This window comes from Phyllobates terribilis, unplaced genomic scaffold (genome assembly GCF_046119375.1).
Source record: "Phyllobates terribilis strain yellow unplaced genomic scaffold, ASM4611937v1 Scaffold_3__8_contigs__length_932513732, whole genome shotgun sequence".
Classification (NCBI taxonomy): Eukaryota; Metazoa; Chordata; class Amphibia; order Anura; family Dendrobatidae; genus Phyllobates; species Phyllobates terribilis.
In genome coordinates, this window is record NW_027362763.1 from 373,870,826 (window position 1) to 373,885,919 (window position 15,094).

General features: G+C 41.6%; 1 protein-coding gene across 1 annotated transcript in view; it reads right to left on the reverse strand.

Moving 5' to 3' along the window:
- Positions 1–902: 902 nt before the first annotated feature.
- The window catches only part of ELOVL5 (ELOVL fatty acid elongase 5), a 66,465-nt gene continuing 52,273 nt past the window's right edge, over positions 903–15,094 (reverse strand). Inside the window, exons 5-8 of the mRNA XM_073675410.1 lie at positions 12,024–12,195; positions 10,669–10,793; positions 9,299–9,433; positions 903–3,662 (exon numbers count right to left, since the gene is read on the reverse strand). Of these exons, the coding sequence (XP_073531511.1) occupies positions 3,534–3,662; positions 9,299–9,433; positions 10,669–10,793; positions 12,024–12,195 (561 nt within the window). The 3' untranslated portion in view covers positions 903–3,533. The remainder of the gene's footprint in view (positions 3,663–9,298; positions 9,434–10,668; positions 10,794–12,023; positions 12,196–15,094) is intronic.

Consider the following 15,094-nt stretch of genomic DNA (forward strand, 5'->3'; position numbering starts at 1 on the left):
ATAGCAACACCTGCCTGACAAATTCATCAAAAGTGTCCGTATTCTTTGTGCCAGAAATATTACACTGACAATGCTGGCGAGGCGCACGCCAGTGATAAAATGTTCCGAATACATTAAGTGATGTGCGGCTCTTAATGAATTCAGTGCATCTTATTCCTGCTTTCCCATTATTAAGACTGGGGTAAGAAATGCCAGTCTTAATTGATCGGGCCCAAGTCTTTTATCACTTGCTGGCCCACAGAAACTATTGATGCTGGTTATGAAAAAGTAGGTATTTTTTCCCTTGCAGAGTGTGAAAGTTCACTCAAGATATAGAGTCATCTTGACCTGAGAGACTTAGGTCCCAATCTGCAACTTTTGTAAAGCTGCGTCATGAAGGTCTTCACGTATGTTCCTTTCGCATTACAGACTTGATTTTGGAGCTTCGAGAAAGCTGGTTTTGGACATTCAGTTCTCCAGTGTCAGGTTACTTCGAGGATGCACAGAAAAGTGTAAATTTACTTACACAATTTTTCTTTCCTGTAGTTGGATATACATGTTCCTAATCTGCAACAAGGGGAAAAAACACTATACAAGGTGCTGTTCAGATTACAGTAAAAAGTGCTTCGAATTGGCAGAAATATCTTCATCAACAGTAAGTACCGGAGGGCTACCAGAAGAACAAGAAGGGTATGGCCTGGTGAGGTGGTGTCAGAGACTTGCTAGGAATGGATTCAATGTAATGTGACCCTGTAGTACCTGGGAAGTATTCTCAGTAATGTCACTTGAAGATTTTATTGATAGTGCCATTAAAGTGTGTTGATTTCTAGAACTACTATATTTTTGTAAGTTTATCCATGTTGCAGCTCACACAAACAATTACACATAAAATCTTTAATAAATGACTAGTAGCATGAAGTCACACCTTTTATGTTTTTAATATATTAACAGACACATATGACATGTGTATTACTGTATAAAGGAGTTTGCCAGTGCTGGACGTTAGGCAACTAAGAAAACAAATTACCCCCACATACGTTCATACTATTTCCTTGGCATTATTATGACTTACTTGCTCACTGCAGGGACTATGACATTTAGCTAAAAAAAAATAAAAAAAGTCAAAACATATTTCTAAAAAACTAAAAGGCAACACGGGGGTTACAAATGCTTCTATAGCCCAAACAGCAAAGGTAGCGGTAATGCTAGCTGTACTCACACACAAAAGGCAGCCTAGGAATGTTTGATATCAGTGAAGTATGAAATAATGGCTTTTTCTAAGACCTCCAACTTCAGATCACACATTTTTGTATAAATATACTGCAATGTAAAATAATTCATCCCATATCGCTACGTTCATTATAGCTAGGCAACAGTTAAACACTATACGAAACAGACTTTACAGGCTACGCTACATACTCATCAAGTACTAATGGCCATCTAGGAAAGTATGCAGTGCCTTCAGTAGCCTCAGGGAGGCAGCAGTGCTATGAAGTATTTGCTAATCACTGGGATCAGAAGACGTCATCTGTCATCTATAGGGCATATAGTACAAAATCCATCAGATGACATGTCAAACTTGAAAAAGAAAAATGTTATGTTACAAAGAGATTTTTTTTTCATCAGTAGGAGTCTACGCCATGGAGACCGATATACATTTGAGCACCTTAATATATTACCTGTATGGTTCAAGCCAAAAGCTTTCCTTGAGTATAAATTCTTCTGTGTTATACAAACAAGCAACTAAAAGCATAAATTAAACAAAAGCTAAAACTGTGATCTACTAAAGGCAGAGTGGTCCTTGCAGGGCTGCAGTCACATTCACAATTCCAAGTCAAATCATAAAAAATAAGAACCTGAGGGCCCGATCCAGAGACTACAGAGCCCAATTCGTTATCTGTGGGTTTTTCTTAACTCGCTTCTTTTTTTCTTTTGACTTGTGGTTTTCTTTGATGGTGCAAAATGGTCTAAAACATCTGGAAAAGTCATAGTGACGTAAAAATCGGAAAACTAACTAAACTACAAAAGACAACTTGAAAACTGGAGGAAATACAATAATGAATCGGGCCCTACGTATTTAACCTGCAGGAAAAGTGAATTTAGATGGCGCTCATCTTAATATTAAAGCTGCGCCCGTCTCCTTCATGTGCACAGAGCTGCAGACTGGTAACCCATCACATAAAGCACAACTAACGGCAGCCCGGTCATTCAGTGGCGTCACTAGTCATTGTGTGCGTGTAGGAAACCTCACTACTAGTATAATAAAAATATATCTATCTACTAAAAAGCTGAGTTGTCAAATGTTTTCTCTTTTGTTTTCTATTAAACCTTCTCTACCCTGTAACAACTACGGGCCGTGTTACCGAAATTCTGTTATTAAGGCTTGTTTATTCACTCTATATGGTCCACATATGGCTACTACAAACGACAAGTGTCCCGCATTAGAAAATTAATTAGTACTCCTGGTACCTAGAAATTGCTAGTCAGCACCTAGAATATGAAACTAGTAAGGCAACAGCAGTGTAATATACTACAATAATACTACAAAAGGGCATGTATGCACACGGTAACTGAATCGCTGGTCCCAGTCAATGTCAGGGTGGTCTGCCGCATGTTCTGCCACTAAAGGGGGGGATCAGTAGGAGCAGGCGCTGCCCGGGGCTTTCGAATTGACACAAACAGTTAATGTTAAACGTCCCGTTCTTATGTGTCCTTTTTTATGGGCCAGTTGTGACTCTTCTCCACAGTATTCTATTCTCCCATAGCCCAGAGATAGGCCAGGGTAACAACTCCATACCAGGCTCTCTCTTTAAAGATATGTCTACAAATTATTTTATGCAGGTTATGTTCCAAAACCATAAAAATACGGATGGATTCTAAAAATATACATGTTAAGACCTAACCTACTATAATTAATGGCAATGCCTCCCTCCACACATTTCCATTTTGGATCATGTGTTATAGGCAATGGGCAATAGTGCATTATGGTCTAGAGCAGATGGGATCCACCAATAGGTTTACCTAAGCGGTTCCTTTACAAGTCCCAGCATCCCCTGCCAGAACCAGATTAAATTCACTAAATTCAAATTAAGTTCATTGTGGTTCGTCCTGATGAAGGTGGTATGAACACCTCGAAACGCATTGACAAATAAAGACCGCACCCATACCATTTTGGTCCCTTATCGTATGTTGGACCTCTGGCAGCGCGGATTTACATCCACTTCTCCTCCAAGTTAGAACCATATTAAATGCATGTGGCACAGCACACAAAGAGGCTCACATAAGCTATTGGCATACTGAGACTTGTAGTTCATCAATTGTTGCTCTAAGAGGCAGAACTAAGCAATAACTGCCCCTAATTATATGAGCAATCCTAAATGTGTCTTCCGCATCTTAATGTCGGAGTCATTTTGTTAATTTCTACATTAATCACATTATATAACTAGGAATAATTTACAGTAGCTGTAAGGGTAAGGGTGTCAGTGCACAGATTCATTGTTTGCAATCTGATGTTATATCATCTGGCATAGTGAATTGGTGGCCGGCTTCTCTGCTCAATCCCTTCTTTGTTTGCGCTGCTTGACATTGTCCTCCAGGGATGAAAGGCCGTTTGTGTGTCCGTTCGCTGCAGTCACTGATCCATTCTGGTAATCTTTCCTTCGGGAAGAGGCTTTCTTGTATGTCTGTGAAGAAATGGTAAAAATGTCATGGCATTTCACTGTGCAACCTCATTTACTGGCAAAAACTAGTATAGAAATCTAAGTCAGATTAATATTAGTGGTGAAGACACTTGTGGTTTGGCTTTTCCCCTACAGTTTGTCCTGTGTCATCTCCAGTACTTCAGTAGTCACATGGAGTTTTCCTATATGTAGGAGATTTGATGTTACCCATAATTGTAAGTGCAAGACTGGAAAGCCTCCATAGGACAGGCAACATACGGCGTCTAAGGAGTTTGTGAGTATTTTTGAATTAAATCAATAGATGAAAACTGACATTTAAAAAGATTCCAAGCATTCAGTTTTAGGAAATAAATGTCTAATTGATGAAGGTCATAGTCCTGGGACCCAGCTATGAGCCCAGTGATGCACCGCTGTGAGTAGAAAGGTGGTCGCACATTTGTGGCTCTCTCCATTCACCTCTATGGGAAGCAGACCCATATCATACTGCCATTACACAGAATGGCATAATCTAATCTAATGTACATCATAAGGCAGCAAGGCTTGCAATTCCACAGTTATTATGTAGGATCAGCAGGAAAGTGGTGCCAAAATTGAGGACACTGATTAATAGGTCTTGTGACATTTAGTGCAGAGATGAAAAGGAAGTGTTGAATAATTTTTGTCTTTTTTTGTGTCAAATGATGGTTTCATCAATCTGCAGTGCAGCACTGTGCTTAGTGCTGGTGATTAGGAGTCTGATGTATTCTCCTCCTTCTAGACCTGTCCTCTGCCTTAGACACAGTTGACCATTGCCTCCTTCTACAGATCTTCACTTCCTTTGGCATCAAAGACCTTGCCCTCTCCTGGATCTCCTCTCACCTTTCCAACCGCACATTTAGCGTCTCCCACTCCCACATTACCTCCTCATCCCGCCCTCTCTCTGTTGGAGTCCCTCAAGGCTCTGTCATAGGACCCCTAGTTTTCTCCATCTATAACCTTAGTCTGGGACAACTCAAAGTCCCATGGCTTCCAGTACCATCTATACGCTGATGACACTCAGATCTACCTCTCTGGCCCAGACGTCACCTCTCTGCTGTCCATAATCCTGGAGTTTCTATCAGCTATACCCTCCTTCTTCTCCTCTCGCTTACTCAAGCTCAATGTGGACAAAGCTGAACTAATTATCTTTCCTCCATCTTACATATCTTCCCTTCCTGATCTATGTATCACAATAAATAACATCACAATTTCCCCTGTACCAGAAATCCACTGTCTTGGAGTAACCCTTGACTCTGCCTTATCCTTTAAACCCCACATCCAAGCTCTCGCCATCTCCTGTCGCCTCCAGCTCAAAAATATTTCCAGAATCTGTCCCTTCCTCGAGCCTCAATCTCCTAAAATGCTTGTGCATGCCCTCATCATCTCCTGCCTCGACTACTGCAACATCCTCCTCTGTGGCCTACCTGCTAACACTCTCACACCTCTCCAATCTGTCCTTAACTCTGCTGCCCAACTACTTCATCTCTCTCCTCCGCTTCTCCTCTCTGCAAATCCCTTCATTGGCTCCCAATTCCCCAGCATATCCAATTCAAACTACTAACACTGACCTACAAAGCCATCCATAACCTGTCTCCTCCGTACATGTCTGAACTAATCTCCCAATATATTCCCTTATGTAATCTCCGGTCCTCTCAAGACCACCTCCTCTCCTCCACACTTATTCATTCCTCACCCAATCTCCTCCAAGACTTCTCCCGAATATCCCCCATCCTATGGCATTCTGTGCCTCAACATGTGCGATTATCCGCCACATTTGGATTCTTCAGACAGAACCTGAAAACCCATCTCTTCAAACAAGCTTACAACCTGCAACGGCTACGCCACCACCTCACCACTACCGGAGCTGCCGCCTCACCAACACCGGTATGCCACACATATGCAACACATGGACACGGATATCTCCAGTACTGTTTTTTCCAGTACCGGAAATATCAGGATGTGTGAACAGCCTTAAATCGCACCTCACACGGGCAGCACTTGGGCCAATGTTAGCCTAAATGCTAGTGCACATGAGATACTTTTCTCCCGCACCTCACAGCAAGCTCTAGTGTGGTCTGATTTACCAACCAGTCTAGTGCATCTAATAGCAGGCAGATCTTTCACATGTCCGCTATGGACGAGCACATGGAGGCAGTCACATCTGCAACAGATTCTATGGCCATGTGAACTCAGCCTACCGGGTTCCCTTAAAAACAAAGAATGCACATCTGAAGGAAAAACGTGTATGTAGTCATAACCAGTCAGTAACTAAGATATGTGCACGAGTGGGTGAATGATGTTTTAGGCTATGCTCGCAGAGAATTTTTGAGGAATACAGATATACATGGTTCCTAGCGATGACTATGCAGGGAGGAAGTGGGGAGAGCACCTTATCGTTGCACACACCGGAGGTCACTGGAGCAGAAGTCGCAGTGACTCGCTGGTGCCTGTGCAGAAGATCCCTGAATACACTGCCCATAGAAGGGAGGAAAAGTTATGGATTTTGGAGGGAGTGCAGGAGAGGGATTTCAGCGCCACAACTGCACGTCTCAGGGCAATGTGACGTGCATGGGATGGAGGTGGTATTATAATGAAGAGAAGAGGCAGGGATTTCTTCCAGGCACCATACGCCCTGGAGCCTGGAAAGAATCATTAGCATAAAGAAATAAAATAAGATTTCTCAAGAACAAGAACGCTAATATGAAGCATACGGGTGGCACTAGTTTAACATTTCTATCACCTGTAAGCCAATATTAATAGGTTATATACATCCTAGGGGGTGACCGATTCCTTTTAAAATGGTTGTCCAGGCTTAGGATGAATATCTGCAGTCACTTTATGTGACTGCACACTTTTGAATCCTGACAGCATGTGGTGTGCAAGCTGTCAATATTCCCTGGTGTTGCCGGTGAGAGCGGGCAGACACGTGACTGCATGTATGTGATTAGCATTCCTGCTGTCACATGCCGACTAGACGTGCTTGTCCTCTCTCAATAGAAGTGCATTAAGAGAGGATGAGCAAGTCTAGTCGGAATGTGAGCAGAAGTATGCAAATTGCATAGATGTGGTCATATGACCGCCCACTCTCACCGGCAACACTGGAGAATCCTGACAGCGTACATACAGTGACTGCAGACTTTCATCCCAGGCCTGGACAACCCCTTTATGTGTTATTGCATATTCATGCATTCATCATTCACCCCTGCAGGTTAATGTGGCTTTCAACAGCATCATGGGACCCTACCTGGAAAACAGTACCAATTACACAGTTAACAATAGCAGAGAAGTGCATAAGAAATAAATCAGTACAAGTACACGTGTACAAGTACAGGTCTGTCTTGAAATATAACCCCAAAGGCGTTCTGGTGTTTAATAGTAAGCCTCTGGAATGCCTTCCTCAGGAGAAAACTCCTTCTCCAGTCAGAGCCTCCCTAGGGTAGATTAACTCTTTCAGTAGCTGTAACCTTTAAAGCATTAACGTTGCCAGCATTTAAGAACATGTCAGAATGAACCAGATAAAGCTCAATTCAATCCAATCCACCGGGTATAAAATGTAAGTGCTATTGTAAATGATACACAATATAATGGGATAAGGCAGACTGTGAATAGTTTAAGTATTTTCAGAGACTCAATCAGTTCATACCACAATTGAAGCAGCCTCAGTCTGCATTCACATGTTGCGGGTGGCAAGGTGTCAATGTCGCCTTTTATAGTGTAATCAGGGCTAGTTTATTCTTATTTTACTGTTATATAATAGGAGATGCGAAGTTAAGAAGAAAAGGAAGCCAAAAATGACATCCTGGCCTGACCTTATCCTGCTACATCATATTCTGATAACGCATTGGTATATACTTCCTGATGACAGTTGTGTTTTAATTGAATGTTGTATATCACGTGCACAACAATGCCGTGTTATGTGTGCTGCAGTATGGAGCTTCCATAATTTGTTATATGATGGGAATCTAAAATTGAAGACACATAAAGGTTCAGTATGGATGCATTGGAGGCTATGGATGCCTTATTAGAGTAGGTTCACAAGACCGATTTCTCCACATCCGAGAAAAATGGTCCAATTATTCTGATCAGACTTTCATCAGAGAGACATCAATTTTTCTTGGAAGTGAACAGAAAAAAAAAAAAGATTATCCACCTACTCAATTCTGTCAGGCAGCACTCAGATGTCATCCAAGTGCGGTCTGTTTTTTTTTTTCACGGACCCACAGACTTGCATATCCTATTTAGACATTCGGATCAAAATTGTACATCTCCATTTTTTTCAAGGACAAGTCAGTCCGAGAGAAAAATCGGACATGTGCACAGCCCCATATAATATCATAGGTATGAGTGCTATGGTAAATATGAATTTTATTTTTTGGATTTTCCTATAGAGTTGAATGAGATGGAAGAAAATCCGCAGGAAAAAATACATATGCCTGTAATCTGCGTATAACTTTATCAATAAAGTTTTATCATAGCTAAATAACAGGAAAAAAAGAGACAAAATCCATAGCACTGAAAAATGCAATAAAAACAAACATAAAAAATGCAATTAAAAAAATGCAAGTAACCTAATTTAGCTAATTGATGCAGAAATGCTGCAGAAAATCTGCAACATCAAAAACTCACCAAATACTTACCATGGGAACTTAGCCTTATGGCTCATTCACATGTCTGCTTTTTTCACGTGCAAGAAAAACAGACCAAGTTTCATCAACAATTTTGGTCTGGGTTTTATCAGAGCTTGGTACAAGTTTCATGAGTGTATTTCATAAAAAAGTTTTCTCCACCTATCTGACAGTCCGTGAAAACTGGAACGCACTCGGATGGCATCTGAGTGCTGTTCAATTTTACCACGGACCCATAGATTTGCATTGCTGATTTAGATCCGACACGCGGATCAATATTGCACACATCTCTGCGATTCTGCGTGGAAAGCTTGGTCCAGGAAAAATCAATGACACGTGAATGACACAATTCTAGGTATCAGTGCTATTCGTGGAAAACGAGGACAGTGTTCGTACGCAAAGAACTTGTGAATGAGCCCTTAGAGTTTGGTACAAATGCAGGTCAGTAATGTGATCACATGTATGAGGATTAGGAAACCCTAGAAGGAATAACAAGAATAGAATAAAGAGATACATATACTACAGTGTCAGGATATTTGATAGGTCCACTTTGAAACTTATGAAAGCTTCAGAAAGGATTACAGAAGAAGATCTGTAGAAAACCATAAGGGCAATGGCCGATGCCCATCATCATGAAAAAAACAGGCAGATGAGCTGGGCTGTGTGCAAATACTAAAGTATATTTTTATTTTCCTCATGCTTTCTAGGTTTTGGTGGGATATATCTTGGGAATAAGTCAGTACACATCAAAAAATAGTTCTAGTTTTCTGCTTTCGGCTTTTCTATTTTAGGGAAAGAACAAATGACCCATCGGTCAGGAATTCTAAGCCCAACTCTCTACGCTAAGGAACTATACAAGGAGCCTCTTACCAGCCTGGGCAGTGTCATGTTCGGTAATGGCAGAAAGGAGGCAGCAGACACCAGTGCCTTCTGCTGGTATAACATGGGGACAAAGCGGTGTCCTCTATCAGAACACATTTGTAGAAATGTTCATACCTGAATGTAGAAGTTTGAAAAGAGGATGATAAGAGAGATCATGTAGCCGTTCTGGAAATACAGCCACCCCATGGGAAATGCACAGCGCCAAACCATTGCACAGCTGGTCTGAAACATTGTCAGGACGAATTGGGTCTGTGGAAAATGAGAAAATATACAAAATATTGATTTCCTAACATGCAAACACAAAATTTACAAGAAATGCAACAGTCACAACATGCAATATGTCGTAAATTCATAGGTCAGATTTGTACAGAATCAGACAAAGTAATTGTATGAAATCAGGGCTGTATGGAGGTACCTGTAAGCCCATGCAGAGAGCAAGAACAGTGAATAGTCCTAAAGGAAACTTAGCCTTAAAGGAACTTTCTCATCAAAAACTGTGAAAGTCTCCATACACATTAGACAGCTGTCAGCCGAAAGGTATCTCTCTGGAATCCACCATACACAGGATCGCTCGGCTTGACTGAGTGCTCCTGTGTTCCCTATGAGAGAGCTGCTGACAGACGACTCCATCAGCGACTTACCTCCACGCCGAACTAAAGGATCGGACATTAAGATTCCTACCTCAGAATCCTCCGCTCCGGCATCATCATCTGTCAGTCAAGAGTAGGGAGGCCACCATACATATCAGACTCTCGGCCAATCCCACCAATATTGACCAACTTTAGTTTAACGTGTATGGGGGTTTTAATGGTTCCTTCCATTTCTTTCCCAACCAGGAATTATGTCTGTAAATTACTGCTTCCTACACAGATGAGGTTTTTGCACTATACCCAATATATACCTGGATGTGATATGGTCTTAAAAAATGGAATGCACAGCTATACTTTTATACTAATACCCTATGGTAAATATGGTCATCCTACAGAAAGTATGGTATGAGAAGAAACTGCTCCTGAGTGGGAAAAGTGATATTTGTGAATTGCGATGACTTGTGTCTCACATTGATGTGGATTAACTCAATATGTCCAATCTGGATATCTATTAGCAAATACACCCAAAGCAGATACTGGTACAGCAATTGGAAGTGACTGAATACATATTCTAGTGCAAAGACACCAAAATAAAAATTGTGGTTTTATCAAATTCATTCAATAATACAAAATCATCCTTAATTAAAACCACTAAAAAGGGGAGAACAATACACACAAATAAGATCATAGCCTATAACTGCATAAATATAGAAAACACAAACCAAACTCATGAAAGTCACATATCTGAATTAATCCCAAATTTGTGAACTAAAGTCATTCTCTGCACCCTACTAGAAATGAAAAGCAGAGCGGAAAACCAAAATATTGCACCTATGTGGATAGCCGCTATGACTGTACACCCTGCCAAGGGACAGATAAAAAATGGAGGCTTACCAGCTGGCATTGAGTGATGTATTTCTTCCACCATAGATAAGGTCGCATGGATGGAATAGCTGAGAGTCCATAGTAAGAGTACATGAGGACATGAATAAAGCTATTGAGAGTGGCACCAAAGTAGGCTAAAAAAAAACACATCCAAAATAAAAAGTTTATAAAACGCATCATATAAATGACTAGTGAATATCATTATTCATGTAATCATTCAAATATAATGGGGGGATGTAAGGCTGCACTGATTATGGCGCTCTTTAAAGGGCTTCCACAGATAGACTCTGCGCTAGCTACTCTGCTTAGTAAGTCCCAGAGGAACCCTGGCCTTCACCCTTTAACTCCTATGAAGGGATCTGGGGCCCCCTAGGTTACATCTGCGAAGTGGCTGCTGGAGCGAGCTAGCAGAAGAAGGTCATACAGGTCAAGTCAAAGCTAAAAAGGGCAGAAACTAAGGCAGAATTGTCAGGCAGAGCAGGAGGTCAAAACAATTCAAGGTCAGCAATGGAATATATCACATAAAATTAAGGAAGCAGCGGAAAAGGGACTCAACCAGGGTCAGGTTAAAACTATAACTGGCAGCACACTTCAGAGTACTAAGGTTTTAAATGGTAAAGAGGCTCAGCCATGGATCCTAGCAGAAAGGTCATTACAACAGACAGTAAACTCTCTGCAAAAACACAGGTTGACTGACTAATGGGACACTAAAATTAAATCTGAAACACGTTTGTGTCGCCCGGTATCATTCACAGTGAAAATACGGCGCTGCCTGTAGACAGAGATGGAAACAGTGGGAGTGTGTTCATATATGGATGTGAGAGAGGTGGGCAATCGATGTCCAGAGAACTCCTAGATTGTCATTTTACTAGGGTATTTCATAAGGTAAAAGTCCAGTATAATGACATTTTTTTATTGGGAATCCCACAATTCTGATAAGGTAATAGTGGCATAGTTTTGAGATGCTTCACCTTATGAGATGTGGATGATACCCCAAGGCATCGTTTCCCAAGCACTAGCTCCTGCGCCTTCTCTACGGCCAGCGTTATGACACAGAGGTGGGGCTGGTAACCTGGGAATTCATTTGTCAGGAACATAGAAATAACCTACAAAGCATGCTGGAGGGGAACAATGCCGCTTTCCTTCTGTGAGTTTTATTCTATTTTACCATTTAAAAAGGCAGAAAAAAACTTTCAGGTTATTAAAGGAAATTAGCGTGATTTCAGGGAGGGAACTGAAATGAAAATTCAGCTGCATTGTGTGAAGGGACTTCTTTCTATATCATTCACAATGTCGTAAATTACAACGTTTCAATGGAACAAAACCATCAGCTGTGTACGTGTCCTATATCTACTACTACTCACAGTGTCCACAGGGAACCCAGTTCATGACAAACCACCAGATGTTAAGCATGGACGCGTGGTGATAGACATGTAGGACGGTGATCTGGTGGTTGTTTTTACGGAGAATGAAGAAGAATGTGTCCATGAACTCAATGAGCTTGGAAAAGTAGTACCACCAGAGGACTCGAGTAATCTGTGGAGAAGAAAATACTCTGTGTGACCATGTACATTGGTATATGGGAATACATAGGCATAAAACTGCAGAAAGCATTCAAGCAGTCGTGTACTCTGCATATACTGGGGTACTTGACAATGCAGTTGTGCCAGTGTCCAGACTGAACATAATATTTACTAAGCATTGAACCTTTGTGTTAAATGCTTGTAAAGTTGATTGCAACGCAAACTATTTTCAAGGAAATATCATCACTGTCCGACTAAGAGTGGTGGCAGGTTGCCACAGGTAAGGCAGGTGAACAAGTCATCCATGAGAAGCTGTGCGGTATTCATCAGGACGGCACATGCTGCACAAACGGAAGATGGGTGCACTCAAATGGGGCTATTCACTTCAATACTAAAACTGCTTCACTATTGGCTGGGCAATCCAAAGGTCACCTAAATGATAATATCTCCCACTAACAATATACATAGAATATTACGTAACCTTGTAAATACTTACCTGTGCTGAAACATGATGTGTTCTACATTCATGTCTGAAGATAAATTCATAACTCTGCTGGTTTCACATTAGGGTATGTGCACACCTTGAGTATCTGCAGCAAATTTTTCTGCACCAAAACCCAGAGTATTGACAGGAAAAATAGCTGAATTTTTTTTATTTATTTATTTTTACACATTTTTACGTCCATTTTTTCCCATTCATTTGAATAAGTGAAAAACGCTAAAGGAATTGACATGAGGCAGATTTGGAAAACAAAAAACACTTTGATGGTTCAAATCTGAAAAGAGTTCAGAAATCTCATTCACTCTGCTGGGACAGTATAGTGCAGCGTTTTTTACCTTTGAAAGACACACAGAAAACACGCAATAAAAATACAATCTGTGAACAAGCCCTTAAAAAAAATTCATCTTTTTTCGTTTTGATCCTCCAGGCTATAAAGTGTATGCTGCCCAGAAGATAAGACTGCCTCCTCTCTCATTATACTTGACTAGCTATTGAACCCGTTCTACGCCCGGGTGGCGAGCATTTTTATTGGTATATGGTCCCCTTTCCTGGTCCATACTCCCCCCATTCTGGTCCATGCTCCCCCATCCTGGTCCCCAATCCTGTTATGTGCTCCTCCACCCTGGCATATGCTCCCCCATGCTGGTACATGCTCCCCCATCCTGGTCCATGCTCCCCCATCCTGGTCCATGCTCCCCCATCCTGGTTCCCAATCCTGTTATGTGCTCCTCCACCCTGGCATATGCTCCCCCATCCTGGTACATGCTCCCCCATCCTGGTCCATGCTCCCCCATCCTGTTATGTGCTCCCCCATCCTGGTACCCAATCCTGTTATGTGCTCCTTCACCCTGGCATATGCTCCCCCATCCTGTTATGTGCTCCCCCATCCTGGTCCCCAATCCTGTTATGTGCTCCTCCACCCTGGCATATGCTCCCCCATCCTGGTACATGCTCCCCCATCCTGGTCCATGCTCCCCCATCCTGGTCCCCAATCCTGTTATGTGCTCCTCCACCCTGGCATATGCTCCCCCATCCTGGTACATGCTCCCCCATCCTGGTCCATGCTCCCCCATCCTGTTATGTGCTCCCCCATCCTGGTCCCCAATCCTGTTATGTGCTCCTCCACCCTGGCATATGCTCCCCCATCCTGGTACATGCTCCCCCATCCTGGTACATGCTCCCCCATCCTGGTACATGCTCCCCCATCCTGGTACATGCTCCCCCATCCTGAAACATGCTCCCCCATCCTGAAACATGCTCCCCCATCCTGAAACATGCTCCCCCATCCTGAAACATGCTCCCCCATCCTGAAACATGCTCCCCCATCCTGAAACATGCTCCCCCATATGAGGCAGCATACGCCCCATAGCCTGGAAGATCAAAATGAAAAAAAAAAGATTTTTAATAAACAAGGCATCATCAAGGAGGCATACAGGTATGACTAGTTTCAGCTTTATACAACCTGTATGCCCATATTATTAACTAAAAATGCTCAAATGGGGTGACAGATTCCCTCTAACGAACAGTTCATGTCACGCTTTTGGTTTATGCTCAGCATGTATGGCAGGAAAGCTGCCGATGTAGACAGTAAATGTATTCATAGGGCTCCAGTGTGAAATGGGCCAAAGCATTTGGCTTGTACACTTCAATATACAGCAAAAAAAGTGAATGAAATAGCTAATATACTATGCTATTCAATCTTGTGGACTGCAGCAAAAACATGTACTGTATTAAAGAAGCAGTCTATTTTTCATGTGTAACTATATCCCAGTTAATAATTTAGCTAATACTGCCTTATTCAGTTCCTTTCTATCTGAAAAATCATGGATTCCTTCTCTTTAGTTATGTCATGTAATTTCATACTGACCTCCAGGGAATTACATGTCTTTATGTACTCTCAAGTATGTCACCAAGATAATGGAACTGCATAGATGGAACCACACAAGTTCACTTGGGGAAGAGATGAATAGAAACGTGTATCACAGCTACTAATAATGATTAGACAGCTCCTGTTACACAGTTATAACCTGGAAGATGACAGTTCATTCTCTCGGACTGTATACTTATATTCTTTTAGCTTAGCTTATTTAGAAGCATATTGAGGGGAAGATGATCTTAAACATAGGTCTTTGGGTAACAATAGGTAAGACATGTGTTTTTATGATGTATGTGTTAAATGAATACCATTACAGCCTATGGGTGACAGCACTTATCACTCAAAGGTTATATAATGGCATCTATTTAACACTCACATCATGAAAAGCTATTAAAAAGCTCATGGTGTAGTCATTCAACGGATGACATTATGCATGATGGATGCCACTCTAAGGCTTCTGCCATTGTGACTGTTCAGTATAAACACTATGAGCTTTTCAAGACATATATGTTAAATTAAGTAAAATAAAAAAAA